Raw genomic sequence first — 13,595 nt, 5'->3', positions numbered from 1 at the left:
TTTGTGCGCAACATATAGTAACTGATTTTAATCTTAATATATCTGTACAGACTTACCTTGTTACACAACAAATAAATTAATAAATCTCATTGTTTTATTTAATTGTGCACACCAATTTTGACACTATTATCTCGTTATGATCGGAGACTGCCCAGACAATTACACAGAAAACATGCCGGTGTCATAAACATAGTGACCAATACTTTAATTGGGTCCCTGCATAGACCACATGTGGCAGACTTTATGATACCTCCATGCCATTTCTTGGCATATTGAGCAGTCATATTGAGCAAGCCAAATATTAAAGCCAAAATACGTAACATTTGCTTTAATAAATAATTTAACATATTAAAAAAAGAAGATATTTGTCTGAAACGGATTAACAAGAACATGCGTATTTATATGTAAGCCAGTTTAATCATAATAATACAGTGCTTTATAACTTTAAATTTAAAATATTGTTCAATATTACTGCTACACAATTGATGTATTTACCGCGGGTACCGGCAAATGTAAACTCGTCAATTTAGTGTAAAGATTGTACGTTCTTGCATTGCACGTAACACCATCATGAAACCAAGCAATCACAATGGATAAACAATATTTGTGTAAAATAAATTAAATAAATATATATTTTTATCATAAAATTCTAGATTGTTAAATGTATCACTCCTTAATACTTGTTAAGAGATTTCAATATACATGCAAAGACAGTTCAATTTGCACAAGATGCAGGTTTTATTTTCATTTGTATATTCAAATTTATTAATATTGTAATTCAATGGAAACGAAACGAAAATTCATTCTACGGAAAAGAAAATTACCACAACATTTAACGATTGTAATGTATTCCGTTTTTAATGGCTTTGTTTTATAATTGATCAAATGCGCCTCTTATAATACACTTTCGATCGCTGATGAGCAATAACAATATCCACACCGTTTATAGTTATAATCAAATTAAAATATGTTTTATTAGTTTTTAAATATCATTTTTTTAAGTCTTACTATAAAAAAGAATACGGCTAATTTATTGTTTTGTTGTGTGGTATTGTCAGTATTTAGTCTTCCGACCACGTTTACTCTGATGCTAATAACTAATTTGTATTTTTATAAAGAGGAAATTATACATATGATGATACATTTATTTATTGGTACTAAATATGATATATTTGCACTATTGTATAAGAGTTGTAATGTTTATTTCGGATTTTTTTATCGTTTAATTGACTAAACAAAAGCCCTTTATACATGTTTTACGTTACTGTAACCAGTGTTTTTGCCAACCAGTCAGTGCGCATGCGCGAAAAATCCCGAATGTAAACAATAACAATTAACTCGTCTATAGATGATACCACCGGGTGGCCCGTCAGTTTTCCCCATATCATACAAAGCAAGGGCCTATTTGTTTGTATAGGTCCCTCGACAAAGTGGGTGTCCGTCTTGAAGACTAAATTTAGCACGATTTAAAGACGTCGCCTGTCCATGTTTACGGAATACTTATAACGTACAGGCGACCGGGCGATTTGTTCCAGGCCGAGTGAGTTCGAAAACGCATCTGTCGGGCCTCGTTCAATCGCCGGACCGCGTTCATGGCGTTGCTGTGATATGATAGTTCCTCTTCAAAAACAGCCCATCATGTAGATTATCTCATAGTTTTAAATTTCGAGTAACCACACATTTTGCCACTCTACCTCTTCACCCTCCCCATCAATTCCTCATTTTTTGTCCGTCTCATTATTCCGTTATGAGTTCATTTGACCACAGCCCCTACCTTCATCATTCGTACTATACATGAATACAGTTTCAGAGGAAAGATATTGCATCGACTTAGTTTGTAGCACACTACATAGAAATATATCGTCGAGGTTTTTGTCCTCGTGGCAAGCCACGTTCCGTGGCCTTTTCAATTTCATGTGCTTTTATGATGCCTCCGTGCTTAAATTACTGAAGATTAATTCTGTTAAAATTAGTAAATATTATCGTCATCCTGTATTGCGGATAAATACGCATGTCACATAAATTACGGGTTAAATATCTCAGACGCCATGTGTCATTTGTCTTTGCACAAAAACTAAGTATACAATAGGTTGATTATGTTCATGTGAATAACATATACTAGCCTAAACGATATTTGTTAAGTGAAAACATTAAGTACTGTACTTTATAGTCAACCCATTCATCTAAGGGTTTAGAAAAAAAACCTGCGTCGGCCGAGATCCCTTGTCAGGGACCCCACCGCAACTGGTGGATAAGATGCTTAGAAGACATGACCATCATATCCATAATCGCTAAGCAGGTTGCAAAATAAAAGGACAACGTCTTACCAATGAGCGACCTATATAACCGTAAAAAAGCTATACTCGAAAAGTCATTAGTTTATAGTCTTCACGCGCGCTCGTGAAAAATGCACGTTTAGATTTACACGTGGGCGCGTGAAACTGACACCTCGGTGGAAAATGAAATTGTCATTTCAATAAAAAAAGTTACACTAATTAATAATTGAATAGAATGAATTAAATATAGTAGTCAATGCATGGACCTTGATTGAACATTAACTTTGGGAGGAGTTCACTAAGTTATGCGTGTGTGCGTGTATGTGTGCGTATGCGTGTGTTTGTGTTTATAAGGTCCTTCAACGCATATGTCTTTTTTTAACGTCCGGTTACTACAGCAATCTTCATAAAAATAACTTTAAAGAATACAAAACGGATGTTTGTTGAATATTAGTATATTAATCGAATTAAAACACTAACTTATCGCAAAAAAATCAACCAAAATGCACGATCAACAAACTTCTAAACATCCAGCGAAGAAGCTATAATTTTGTTTAAGCCCGATGTTTCTGCTATTTTTGACGATGCTGCGAAGCAGCTCGTCTAAGTTAACATACCATGAAAAAATCTTCACAATGGCGACCTATGTAAAGGACCGAGCCAGTCCGATTGAGATAGCTCGATTTTTCTAATCGGCATACCTCGCTGATTATCACTGATAAAGGTAAAGGAAGCTCAGCTATAAATAGGACAGCATATTCTGGGAAAAAGATTTAATAATAGTTTGAAAACATTAATTTTAAATCAGTTATATTCAATCATTTATATGTTTATAGATCAATGAAACAACTATGCATTTTCTGTATTGTATTTGACATTTGTCGTGATTTTATAAATAAATTGCGAATGAAAACGTGTATAATTAACGTTTTACGCGATCGTGAGTGTAAAAAAAAAACGAATTATTTCGAACCTACCATTTGTAAACGTTATAGCGAATATGGTATATAAACAACATAATAGCCGTACGATATGTATGCTCGGTCAGCTGCTGAAGCGTGCGCGTCGCGACCGAGGCGAGAGTCGCCCGCAGAAGATTCTCTCACCTGTACATATTTCCTTATAGAGGGGAACTTCTGCGGGTGGCTCTGCTAATCCAGGAGAGTCCGTCACCCTCGAGCCGGACGTCTTCCACACTGCTGGGATTGCTGTCTTCTCCAAGATGCAGCGGACTTGTCACCCGCTGCTTATCGTCGAGAGTTCGCCGGTCGGACCTGCCAGAGGTCCCGTCTGAAGAGGGCCGGGGACGGCGGGACAGCAAGACCACCAGTGTGGGGGACATACGGGACGGACCTGGGTCTTGTGCTTCTGCGCGGGGGGGGGGGAACCCAAGAACATCGAGGGGGTGGCTTTAAAGAGGGACCCCGGGGCGGCGGTACCTAGTGCGCTCAACGCGCTGGGGAAACCGTCTCGGGGATGAAGACGACGGCTGATGACAACAAGTGGGCCATAAAGGCGGAGCTGTGTGCTGCAGCGGTGCTGCGTTCAGACATGAATTTGTCTTTTGAGATTGTCTAACTACCAGTGCACATTAAGGTCTCATTGGCCACCGTGCACTGGTCTATTTGGATCTAAATTATTTCTTTGGCGAATACCCGGGAAGCCGGGGTAAATTTGACTTACTTTGGCTCTAAATTAATCTTTCTCCCCTGAAAGGTCACAGGGGCAGGTCGGGCTACTATAACCTCGTGAAGAGGCCAGTAGGACCTGTAAATAAACTCTGAAATACACACACGTACGATATGTATGCAACTCGCTTTTAGGCGTGCTTTCTCATTTTGCATATTTAATAAACTTTTCAAACAGAAATTACAGAGCCACATCAGTGCACATACTATGTTTGATAAAAATCATTCGTTTGTTGGATATTGTTTGCTGTTTTTAATACATGTTAGGTCATATCGCGGAGATTTAGTTAACCTTACCATGTGTTCATGGGCGAACTCACGTATTCAAGTGCTCTTTCGACTATGTGCTCATACCTACTTTCAGGAATCATCATAAAAGTATGCATAAACATGCATATGCTTATTGAATTAGAGAAAAAACAATAATCAACAGAGAAAAAATTATATGTTCATACATGTGGGCATGTGAAATCACATCCGTACACAATTATCGTTAACTTATGAAAGGAAACAACGAAATATAAAGTTTGGTATCGATATAATTGTGAAATTAAAGAGCATGGTGTAATTAAAGAGCATGTCAAGTTTTGAATATATCTGCTGAAACGTTATGTTATAACCCACAAATGTTTTACTGTAATATAACGTTTTTTAAGATAAGTGGTACAGAAAATACACGTCAAATATTTTTTTAAAGATAGTTCTTGTTATATTTGATCGAGAATGTAACCCGCCTCCCAGATTCGCTGAATGGGTCAAGTTCCCCACGGGTACTACTTCCCCGTTTCCCAAATGTTTTTTCGTACCCATATTTATTTTCCTACCCAAATTTATTTTCCTACCCAATTATTTTTCGTACCCAATTTTTGTTTCGTAACCAAATTTGTGTTCGTACCCACTTTTTTTTTTATAATTTTTGTACCCAAAATTTTCGTACACATTTTTTTTCGTACCCAAAATTTTCATACCCACATACACAATGGTGGTGATGTAGATAAACTTAAATTGATGCTTTTATATCCACCCTTTTCAAAAGCATCGTCACACCAGCACTGTCAGTACTTTGATTAAACAACGCTTTAACGGTGAAAATAACGCCCTAACATATAAATATAATGATATTTCTGTTTTATGATCGGGAGTAACAGTTTAAATAAATGTTCGTTATGCAAAATAAATCAAACGCAACGGAATAAATATTAAAATAATTATGTATCGATATTTCAACAAAAACTATTTTCAAAGTGCATTAGTAAGATAAACCGACATTTCTTATGATCAACCCTCCTACCAGAGGACGAAATAAAAGATCAATCCGTCAATACTGCCGCACTTCAGCGCGACGCCAAATAAAAATATAAAAAGTAAATATTAAGGGAAATTACTATGTCTCGCTTTCCAAGATTTTCATCAACAAAAGTTCGCCTTTTAACGCAATTTTAGTAGTTGGTAAGTAATAAAAGGAGCAGAATTATGTTTACCCCACCCTTCCTCTCCTGATTGAAAGAATATATTTATATGGTGTGATTTATATAATTATAAACATATTGTTCCTACATGTTTTATGATATCTTAAGTTCTTATCACGTTCAAGACATACGTCATAGTGTTAACATGTACTGCAATTCAGAAACAGCCAAATGCATTCGGAAAAAATCGAATTTAACTTTAAAGTGTGTTTTGTTGTGTTTGTTTTTTACTGACCGCAATAATTAAGTAACATTTAAAAGGCACTCACTGCATGTCTACTGACATTCTCTCTGTATATACATTAGCGCCGAAGCTGCTGCAGATCTATACTGGCCCAGTAGACCAAGGTTCTGTATCCGTAGCGCTGTGGAGGACAATAGAAGGTGAATCGACTTTACAACATTATCAAAGGAGTTTTCAAACATTCCATACGAGTCCGCAAACTTAGGTCCAAAGTAAGCAGCTCTAGGGACGCAATAACCAATTAATCAATATTGTATTCAAAGAAAAACGCCGCCGCGTGGCATTAAGCAATGAAATGTGCATAATACTACCGTCTCCATTATACCTGTGGAATAGTAACCGGTGGTCATTTGCTGGAGGAATAATTTGTGAGTGTGATTTCAGATGATGATTCATTTTTCATCATTTTTGATGAAAAATGATCGTCCCGATGATGATGATATTAATAATAATAATGATAATAATAATAATAATAATAATAATAATAATAATAATAATAATAATAATAATAATAATAATAATAATAATAATAATAATAATAATAATAATAATAATAATGATAATAATAATAATAATAATAATAATAATAATAATAATGATAATAATAATAATAATAATAATAATAATAATAATAATAATTATTATTATTATTATTATTATTATTATTGTTATTATTATTTTATTTTTTTATGTCCCCACCACTATAGTGGGGAACATATTGTTTTTGCCCTGTCTGTTGGTTGGTTTGTTTGTTTGTTTGTTTGCTCCAACTTTAACATTTTGCTATAACTTGTGCAATATTGAAGATAGCAACTTCATATTTGGCATGCATGCGTATCTCACGGAGCTGCACATTTTGCCTGGTGAAAGGTCAAAGTCTAGCTCATCCTTTAAGGTCAAAGGTAAAAAAAAACAAATCCAAGGGAAGTAATAAGCTTTGACGGGAGATAATTATCTGAACCTGCCAAATGATAAAAAAATAAATAAATCAAAGCGGCGCAGAAGGGGACATTTCTTGTTTATTATTAGATTATTAATGGATTACGTCAAACACGCAAAGGTTTTTCATTCGTATAAATCTTTTGATGATAAAGTATTGTTCATGAGCTTCTTTCAATTCCTGAAACTGCAAGGTTTTAAACATGCGTGACAGAGATAAGCGACGTACGAGTGGGTTTGGAAGTATTTTGGCATTTACTTATTGTTTAAATTGGTCTAGGCTAACCAAAGTCACGTCTCAGAGCAGACAGTTACAAACCGAACGAAATAACAAAACACGAGCCAACAGCAACCAAACTACCGGTAATAGAGCGGAGGAAAACCCGAACGGGAGAAGTGCGTCGATCCGAAGCCCGGCAGCCATATCTCGCACCCCAAGCGCAGACAGACGTCTCCTGCGCACGCTCACCGTCTCGCCAAACGTGGACAACCCCACACCGGAACCAGATATTAACAATTTTGTGCGCAAGTCGCAGCCTGTCAAACAACAAAGTCTGCACACGCAGTCACGGCGTTCGCAAGGGCAGCACACGGGAACGCCAGTGGAGAGTGCTGTAACGCCACGGCAAAGTCGCCTACGCACGCCCACAGAGTCCTATGTCGGCAGTCCTAACCGCACACCGGATGACGGTAGCGCCGATGAAGGTTCCAAACCGGGTCGCACAAGCAGGGTGGTCATAACACTTCCTGCAACGGATAATGAGATCAGAGCGGTATGTCAATACCGTATTTTTTAACATTAGAGGAACTATACAAATATAAGCAGTTGGTGTTCGTTTCCAAAACTGCATCTCATTTTTTTGGTAATATTTTATCACTGACCATTATATAGTAATGATAAAAATGTCACATATTTCTTATCTCTTAATACGCTGACATATGGTGTCTCTTCCCAAATACAAAGCTGTCTCATATTAGCTCATTAAGTTACTGAAACCGTTTCTGTTTGTGTTTGTTGTGGAAACTTTGTGTGTTCCCTCTCTTTACCGTACGTTGACCCGATACCTGCGGTATACAGTTATTTACAATGTTTTTGATGTAATGACAATCAATGTAGTACATGATGACGACATCAGCGTTATTTAAACAATAATAAAATCGATGCATCGATTGGGTTAAATTGCTGGTAACATGCTGTGATTGGTAATATTGCCGAGACATGGCTGATATTGAATATCGTTTCTCATGAGCTTTGTGGGAGAATAACCCAATCGAATGTTGAAATCAGTGTACTATTTCTCTATCGCCTACCATTTATCGTTGCCGAATCAACACACAATCAAGGCAATCCGTCTAATTGTAGCACCAGCAGCGCAATATTGATTTGTTCTATTGATCTTTGCGACTTAGCTATGCTTATCATGAAAATAACATATTAATATAGTTTCCGATAACAAACAACTGAGCTCAACGCCCACCAGTTAACATATCAATCACACACGTTAATTAAATGGGTTATTTGAAGCCTGCACACGTCGCATGGTGTCCATTGTACCCACTGACTGGTCTGACCGGTTGTACTGTTCATGGAGACTCAATCACAATCGTTTTGCACTGTCAGTGTCGAGCTAGTGTGACTGGCGTGACTAATTAATGGTACTCATGAGCGCTGGATTTCACGAGGTACATATAGTGTGACTGGCGTGACTTATCAGTGGTATTCATGAGAGCTGGACGCATGGATTAGAGTGGCTGGTGTGACATATCAATGGTACTCGTGAGCGCTGGACGTACGGACTAAAGTGGCTGGTGTGTCTGATCAATGGTACTCATGAGAACTGGACGTACGGATTAGAGAGGCTGGTGTGACTGATCAATGGTACTCATGAGAGCTGGACGTACGGACTAAAGTGGCTGGTGTGACTGATCAATGGTTATCATGAGAGCTGGACGTACGGACTAAAGTGGCTGGTGTGACTGATGAATGGTACACATGAGAGCTGGACGTATGGATTAGAGTGGCTGGTGTGACTGATCAATGGTACTCAAGAGCGCTGGACGTACGGACTAAAGTGGCTGGTGTGACTGATCAATGGTACTCATGAGAGCTGGACGTATGGATTAGAGTGGCTGGTGTGACTGATCAATGGTACTCAAGAGCGCTGGACGTACGGACTAGAGTGGCTGGTGTGACTGATCAATGGTACTCATGAGAGCTGGACGTACGGACTAGAGTGGCTGGTGTGACTGTTCAATGGAACTCATGAGAGCTGGACGTACGGACTAGAAAGGCTGGTGTGACTGATCAATGGTACTCAAGAGCGCTGGACGTACGGACTAAAGTGGCTGGTATGACTGATCAATGGTACTCATGAGAGCTGGACGTACGGATTAGAGTGGCTGGTGTGACTGATCAATGGTACTCAAGAGCGCTAGACGTACGGACTAAAGTGGCTGGTGTGACTGATCAATGGTACTCATGAGAGCTGGACGTACGGATTAGAGTGGCTGGTGTGACTGATCAATGGTACTCATGAGAGCTGGACGTACGGACTTAAGTGGCTGGTGTGACTGATCAATGGTACTCATGAGAGCTGGACGTACGGACTAAAGAGGCTGGTGTGACTGATCATTGGTACGAGTACTCATGAGAGCTGGACGTACGGACTAGAAAGGCTGGTGGGATTGATGAATGGTACTCATGAACGCTGGACGTACGGACTAGAGTGGCTGGTGTGACTGTTCAATGGTACTCATGAGAGCTGGACGTACGGACTAAAGTGGCCTATGTGACTGATCAATGGTACTCAAGAGCGCTGGACGTACGGACTAAAGTGGCTTGTGTGACTGATCATTGGTACTCATGAGAGTTTGACGTACGGACTAAAGTGACTGGTGTGACTGATCATTGGTACTCATGAGAGCTTGACGTACGGACTAAAGTGAGTGGTGTGACTGATCAATGGTACTCATGAATGCTGGACGCACGGACTAAAGTGGCTGGTGTGACTGATCAATGGTACTCATGAACGCTGGACGCACAGACTTAAGTGGCTGGTGTGACTGATCAATGGTACTCATGAACGCTGGACATACGGAATAAAGTGGCTGACGTGACTGATCAATGATATTCATGAACGCTGGACGTATTGACCAGAGTGGCTGGCGTGACTGATCAATGATATTCATGAGCGCTGGACGTACGGACTAGAGTGGCTGGCGTGACTGAATAATGGCAGGCTCTCTCTGTCTCTCTCTGTCTTCTCGCTGGGGTGTCTCTCTCAGGTATCTGATCCTATGATCGAGTGAGCGATCGCTGTCGAGGGCTTAGCTCGGAGAGCGAGCGGAGAGATTGGAGCGTAGAGAGCGGCAGCGAGTAGCGGATACGTCCCGGATCGCGATCTGATAGCGCGCGATCTGCGCTATCTTCTCGCTCTCTCTCTCTCTCTCTCTCTCCTATTCTCCTCTCTATCTCTCTCTCTCTCTCTCTCTCTCTCTCTCTCTCTCTCTCTCTCTCATGTTTGATTAAACAATAAAAGTGGGTATCAATATGAGTACTTTGAGTCTGTGAGGTCATCTTTGTTGCAATTAGTCATTGAATACTTGCTCGCCGTTATAGGCCTTCTCATTTGAACACTGTAACAGAAATCGCCATCATCTGATGTAGACTAACTCAAGTGTGATTTCTCTGAAGTCTCGAAAAATCGGAGGTTCATTCATATGTTTCCAGGACGCATGGCAGTCGGGGAAGACGTTAGTCGAGTCCAACAGCTACATGCTCAAGTACGAGGTAGGCCGCTCACCATCGTGTTTTACTAAAAAGTTCAAACAATAAAATATGGTATTTCCGCTGCTTCTTTTTGACGCAGATCGATATTTAAGAGTGTATTTCGATAATATATACTAATCAAGATTCGTGACCAAACATACATGTTCAAGCATAATACAGACACGTACATGTATAACATTAAGCGACTCAGTACGTGTAGTAAATACAGTAGTTTATTGTCAGGTAATGATGCCCCTTCACGAGTTCATTTAGTGACCTTTCAGGGAAAAGTTTAATTTTGAGCCAAAGTATGCCCAATTTGCCCCGGCTGCCCGGGTATGTTACCTGCCGCCTTACTATTTATAGGTTGCGTGTGACGTCACATTCACCGTGGGTGAATCACGTGAGGAGATTCGTGCGCACAAGTACATGCTGCTCGCGCGGAGTCCAGTGCTCTTTAAGTCGCTCATAAAACACATGGAGAAACCTGACGTGCGGATAGACGTCCCCGATATAAAGCCACATAACTTTCGGGAGCTGCTACAGTAAGTCAATGGCTCGTGGTGGGACGTTGTAAGCACGTCTTACCAAACCTACCATTGTGTATGTAAGAGTCAAACACTTGATGTGTATGCACGACAGCTTATCTGCCGGTACAAGTAACATTATGACATCCTTGATATCATCTGGACAGACACTTCCCTTTCTTCAAAATGTAAACTCTTCTTTTTATATAAACACACACACGCACGCACGCACGCACGCACGCACGCACGCACGCACGCACGCACGCACGCACGCACGCACGCACGCACGCACGCACGCACGCACGCACGCACGCACGCACGCACGCACGCACGCACGCACGCACGCACGCACGCACGCACGCACGCACACACACACACACACACACACACACACACACACACACACACACACACACACACACACACACACTCACACACTGTTGGCATTGTGTGATCTCATCATTGTGTTATTTATTTGCTCGTGTGTTTCCAGGTATGTATATACCGATGTGTTTGACATCCACTCCGACAACGCGCCGTTCATGCTTTATGCGGCCCGGAAGTTCCAGCTGAAGGGATTGTCAAGCCTGTGTTTCCAGTTCCTGGACGCGGAGATGCACGACGAGACCGTGTGCAAGATCATGGAGCAGGCGCATATATACAATGAGAACGGCCTGTATGAGAAGTGTGTCCGCTACATATACACCAACGGTAACGCTGTCTTGGCAAAGCCGTCGTTTGCGGAGTTGTGCTCGGAGTGCGTGGAGCGGATCATCAAGTCAGACGACCTGCGCGCGTCAGAGCAGGCCGTGTTTGAGGCGTGTGTCATCTGGGCGAACGCTGAATGCAGACGTCAAAAGAAGCAGGCGACAGATGAAACGAGACGCAAAGTGCTTGGCAAGCTGTTGTACTACGTACGTTTTCCGGTGATGGATGTGACTTATTTCACACAGAAAGTTTCACTTGGTCAGCTTCTGTCACACGATGAAACGCTGTCTATATTTCAATTTTTTCATGGTGAGGAAAACCAACTCCCTCACAGGTTCATCCGACAGGAACGAAACCAGTTCCCGCGGAACGTTACGGAGAACGCCGAGCCTTTAATGCTAAGTACCACGTCACGCAATCCCAGCGTGATCAGCGCAACACGGTTTCCCGGAACAGACGGTCAATGGAAGCAGAACGGGCCGCCCGATGCCATTTCTTTCACAGTTTCACAACCAATAGTTCTTTATGGGGTGGAAATATATGGCGCTGCATCCGGAAAAGAGACATACGCGCTGCAGATCCTTGTATACGACGACATCACCCGAGAAGAGATACGTAAGAACGACGCCAGTTTATTCACGAACTCTATAAAAGATAAGTACGAGGTGTACCTGGCCCGCCCGCTGCGGATCCCCCCGCGGCGCGTGTTCACTGTGGTGGTTATCATGAAGGGCACGCCCACCCACAAAGGCGTGGACGGCGAGAGGACGCTGATAGTGGACGGGGTCACGTTTGAGTTCACGGACAGCAACCGCAGCTCCAATGGAACGGACGCCAGTGTCGGCCAGATTCCGGGCATTCTCTTCAATAAAACACAATGAAGTTTCGTAATCGGGATACAAAACCAGCATTCAGCTAAATGCTGTATCGTCATGCAACTTAGATATGTTCACATATTGCGGTATGGTTTGATTGTAGGGGCTATGCATTATTGAATGACAGAATGAATCACTACATTATTTTTATATTTTATTATTGCAAATAAAGAGTTGTTTAATTAACATATATAAAACTATTTTAAATGTTTTACTTTTTCGAAATTTTCTTTAAAGCTCTAATATTCTGCCAAAAAACAACACCATAAATTAGAAATAAAATTAGAAAACTAAATGTGTGACGTCACACCGACCTGACCCATCCCTCCCCGCAATGTCACAAATAGTCACACTTTTTTAACACCCACTCCACCCGTCTTGAGCGTCACGTATTTAATGGACGTCCCCCATTATTGTGGACAAGAATAACGGTATATTTAAAGATGTATTATATCTGCACAATGTGCATTGCCTTTGAACATTTATGTATTGTACATTTATTATAAGATTAGCTATTATTGCTACAACTTCATCGTATATGGTATGCACATGTTTAAATGAATATAGTTAGTGCGTTGTTAAAGTGAACCTACAGCGGCGTCAGAAGGAGAACACGCTGTCCATACAACAGACAGACTGACAGACATACATACATACATACCTACATACCTACCTTACCTACCCACCCTACCCACCCTACTTGCCTACGTACCTGCCTACCATACACCCACCCACACCCACACCCACCCCCCACACACATACACACACATACACACAGACAGACAGACAGAGAGAACCGAACGCTGTCCATACAACAGACAGACTGACATACATACATACATACATACATACATACATACATACAACATACATACATACATACCTACCTTACCTACCCTACCTACCCACCCTACCTGCCTGACTACGTACCTGCCTACGTACCTGCCTACCACCCACCCACCCAACCACCCACACCCACCCACCCCCACACCCACACACACCCAACCACACCCACACCCACCCACCCCACACACACATACACACACATACACACAGACAGACAGACAGAGAGACAGACAGACAGACAGACATACATACAT

At 41.1% G+C, this 13,595-nt stretch overlaps 1 protein-coding gene across 1 annotated transcript; it reads left to right on the top strand.

Annotated features, from left to right (window-relative positions):
• Positions 1–6,819: 6,819 nt before the first annotated feature.
• LOC127852476 (BTB/POZ domain-containing protein 6-B-like) lies at positions 6,820–12,616 on the top strand. Its single transcript, XM_052386432.1, has 4 exons — positions 6,820–7,389; positions 10,347–10,406; positions 10,752–10,930; positions 11,406–12,616. The coding sequence occupies exons 1-4, from the start codon at positions 6,820–6,822 to the stop codon at positions 12,499–12,501; spliced, it is 1,905 nt and encodes a 634-aa protein (XP_052242392.1). The 3' UTR covers positions 12,502–12,616.
• The last annotated feature ends 979 nt before the right edge of the window (positions 12,617–13,595 follow it).

Source organism: Dreissena polymorpha, chromosome 12 (genome assembly GCF_020536995.1).
Source record: "Dreissena polymorpha isolate Duluth1 chromosome 12, UMN_Dpol_1.0, whole genome shotgun sequence".
Taxonomy (NCBI): Eukaryota; Metazoa; Mollusca; class Bivalvia; order Myida; family Dreissenidae; genus Dreissena; species Dreissena polymorpha.
Note: the sequence above shows the minus strand (reverse complement) of the source record. Positions and strands in the feature narration are given on the sequence as shown.

Coding starts and splice junctions, on each gene's coding strand:
- LOC127852476 (XM_052386432.1), top strand. CDS start 6,820: ATGCGTGACAGAGATAAGCGACGTACGAGTGGGTTTGGAAGTATTTTG. Junction 10,407..10,751: donor GCTACATGCTCAAGTACGAG/GTAGGCCGCTCA, acceptor TACTATTTATAG/GTTGCGTGTGACGTCACATT. Junction 10,931..11,405: donor AACTTTCGGGAGCTGCTACA/GTAAGTCAATGG, acceptor GTGTGTTTCCAG/GTATGTATATACCGATGTGT.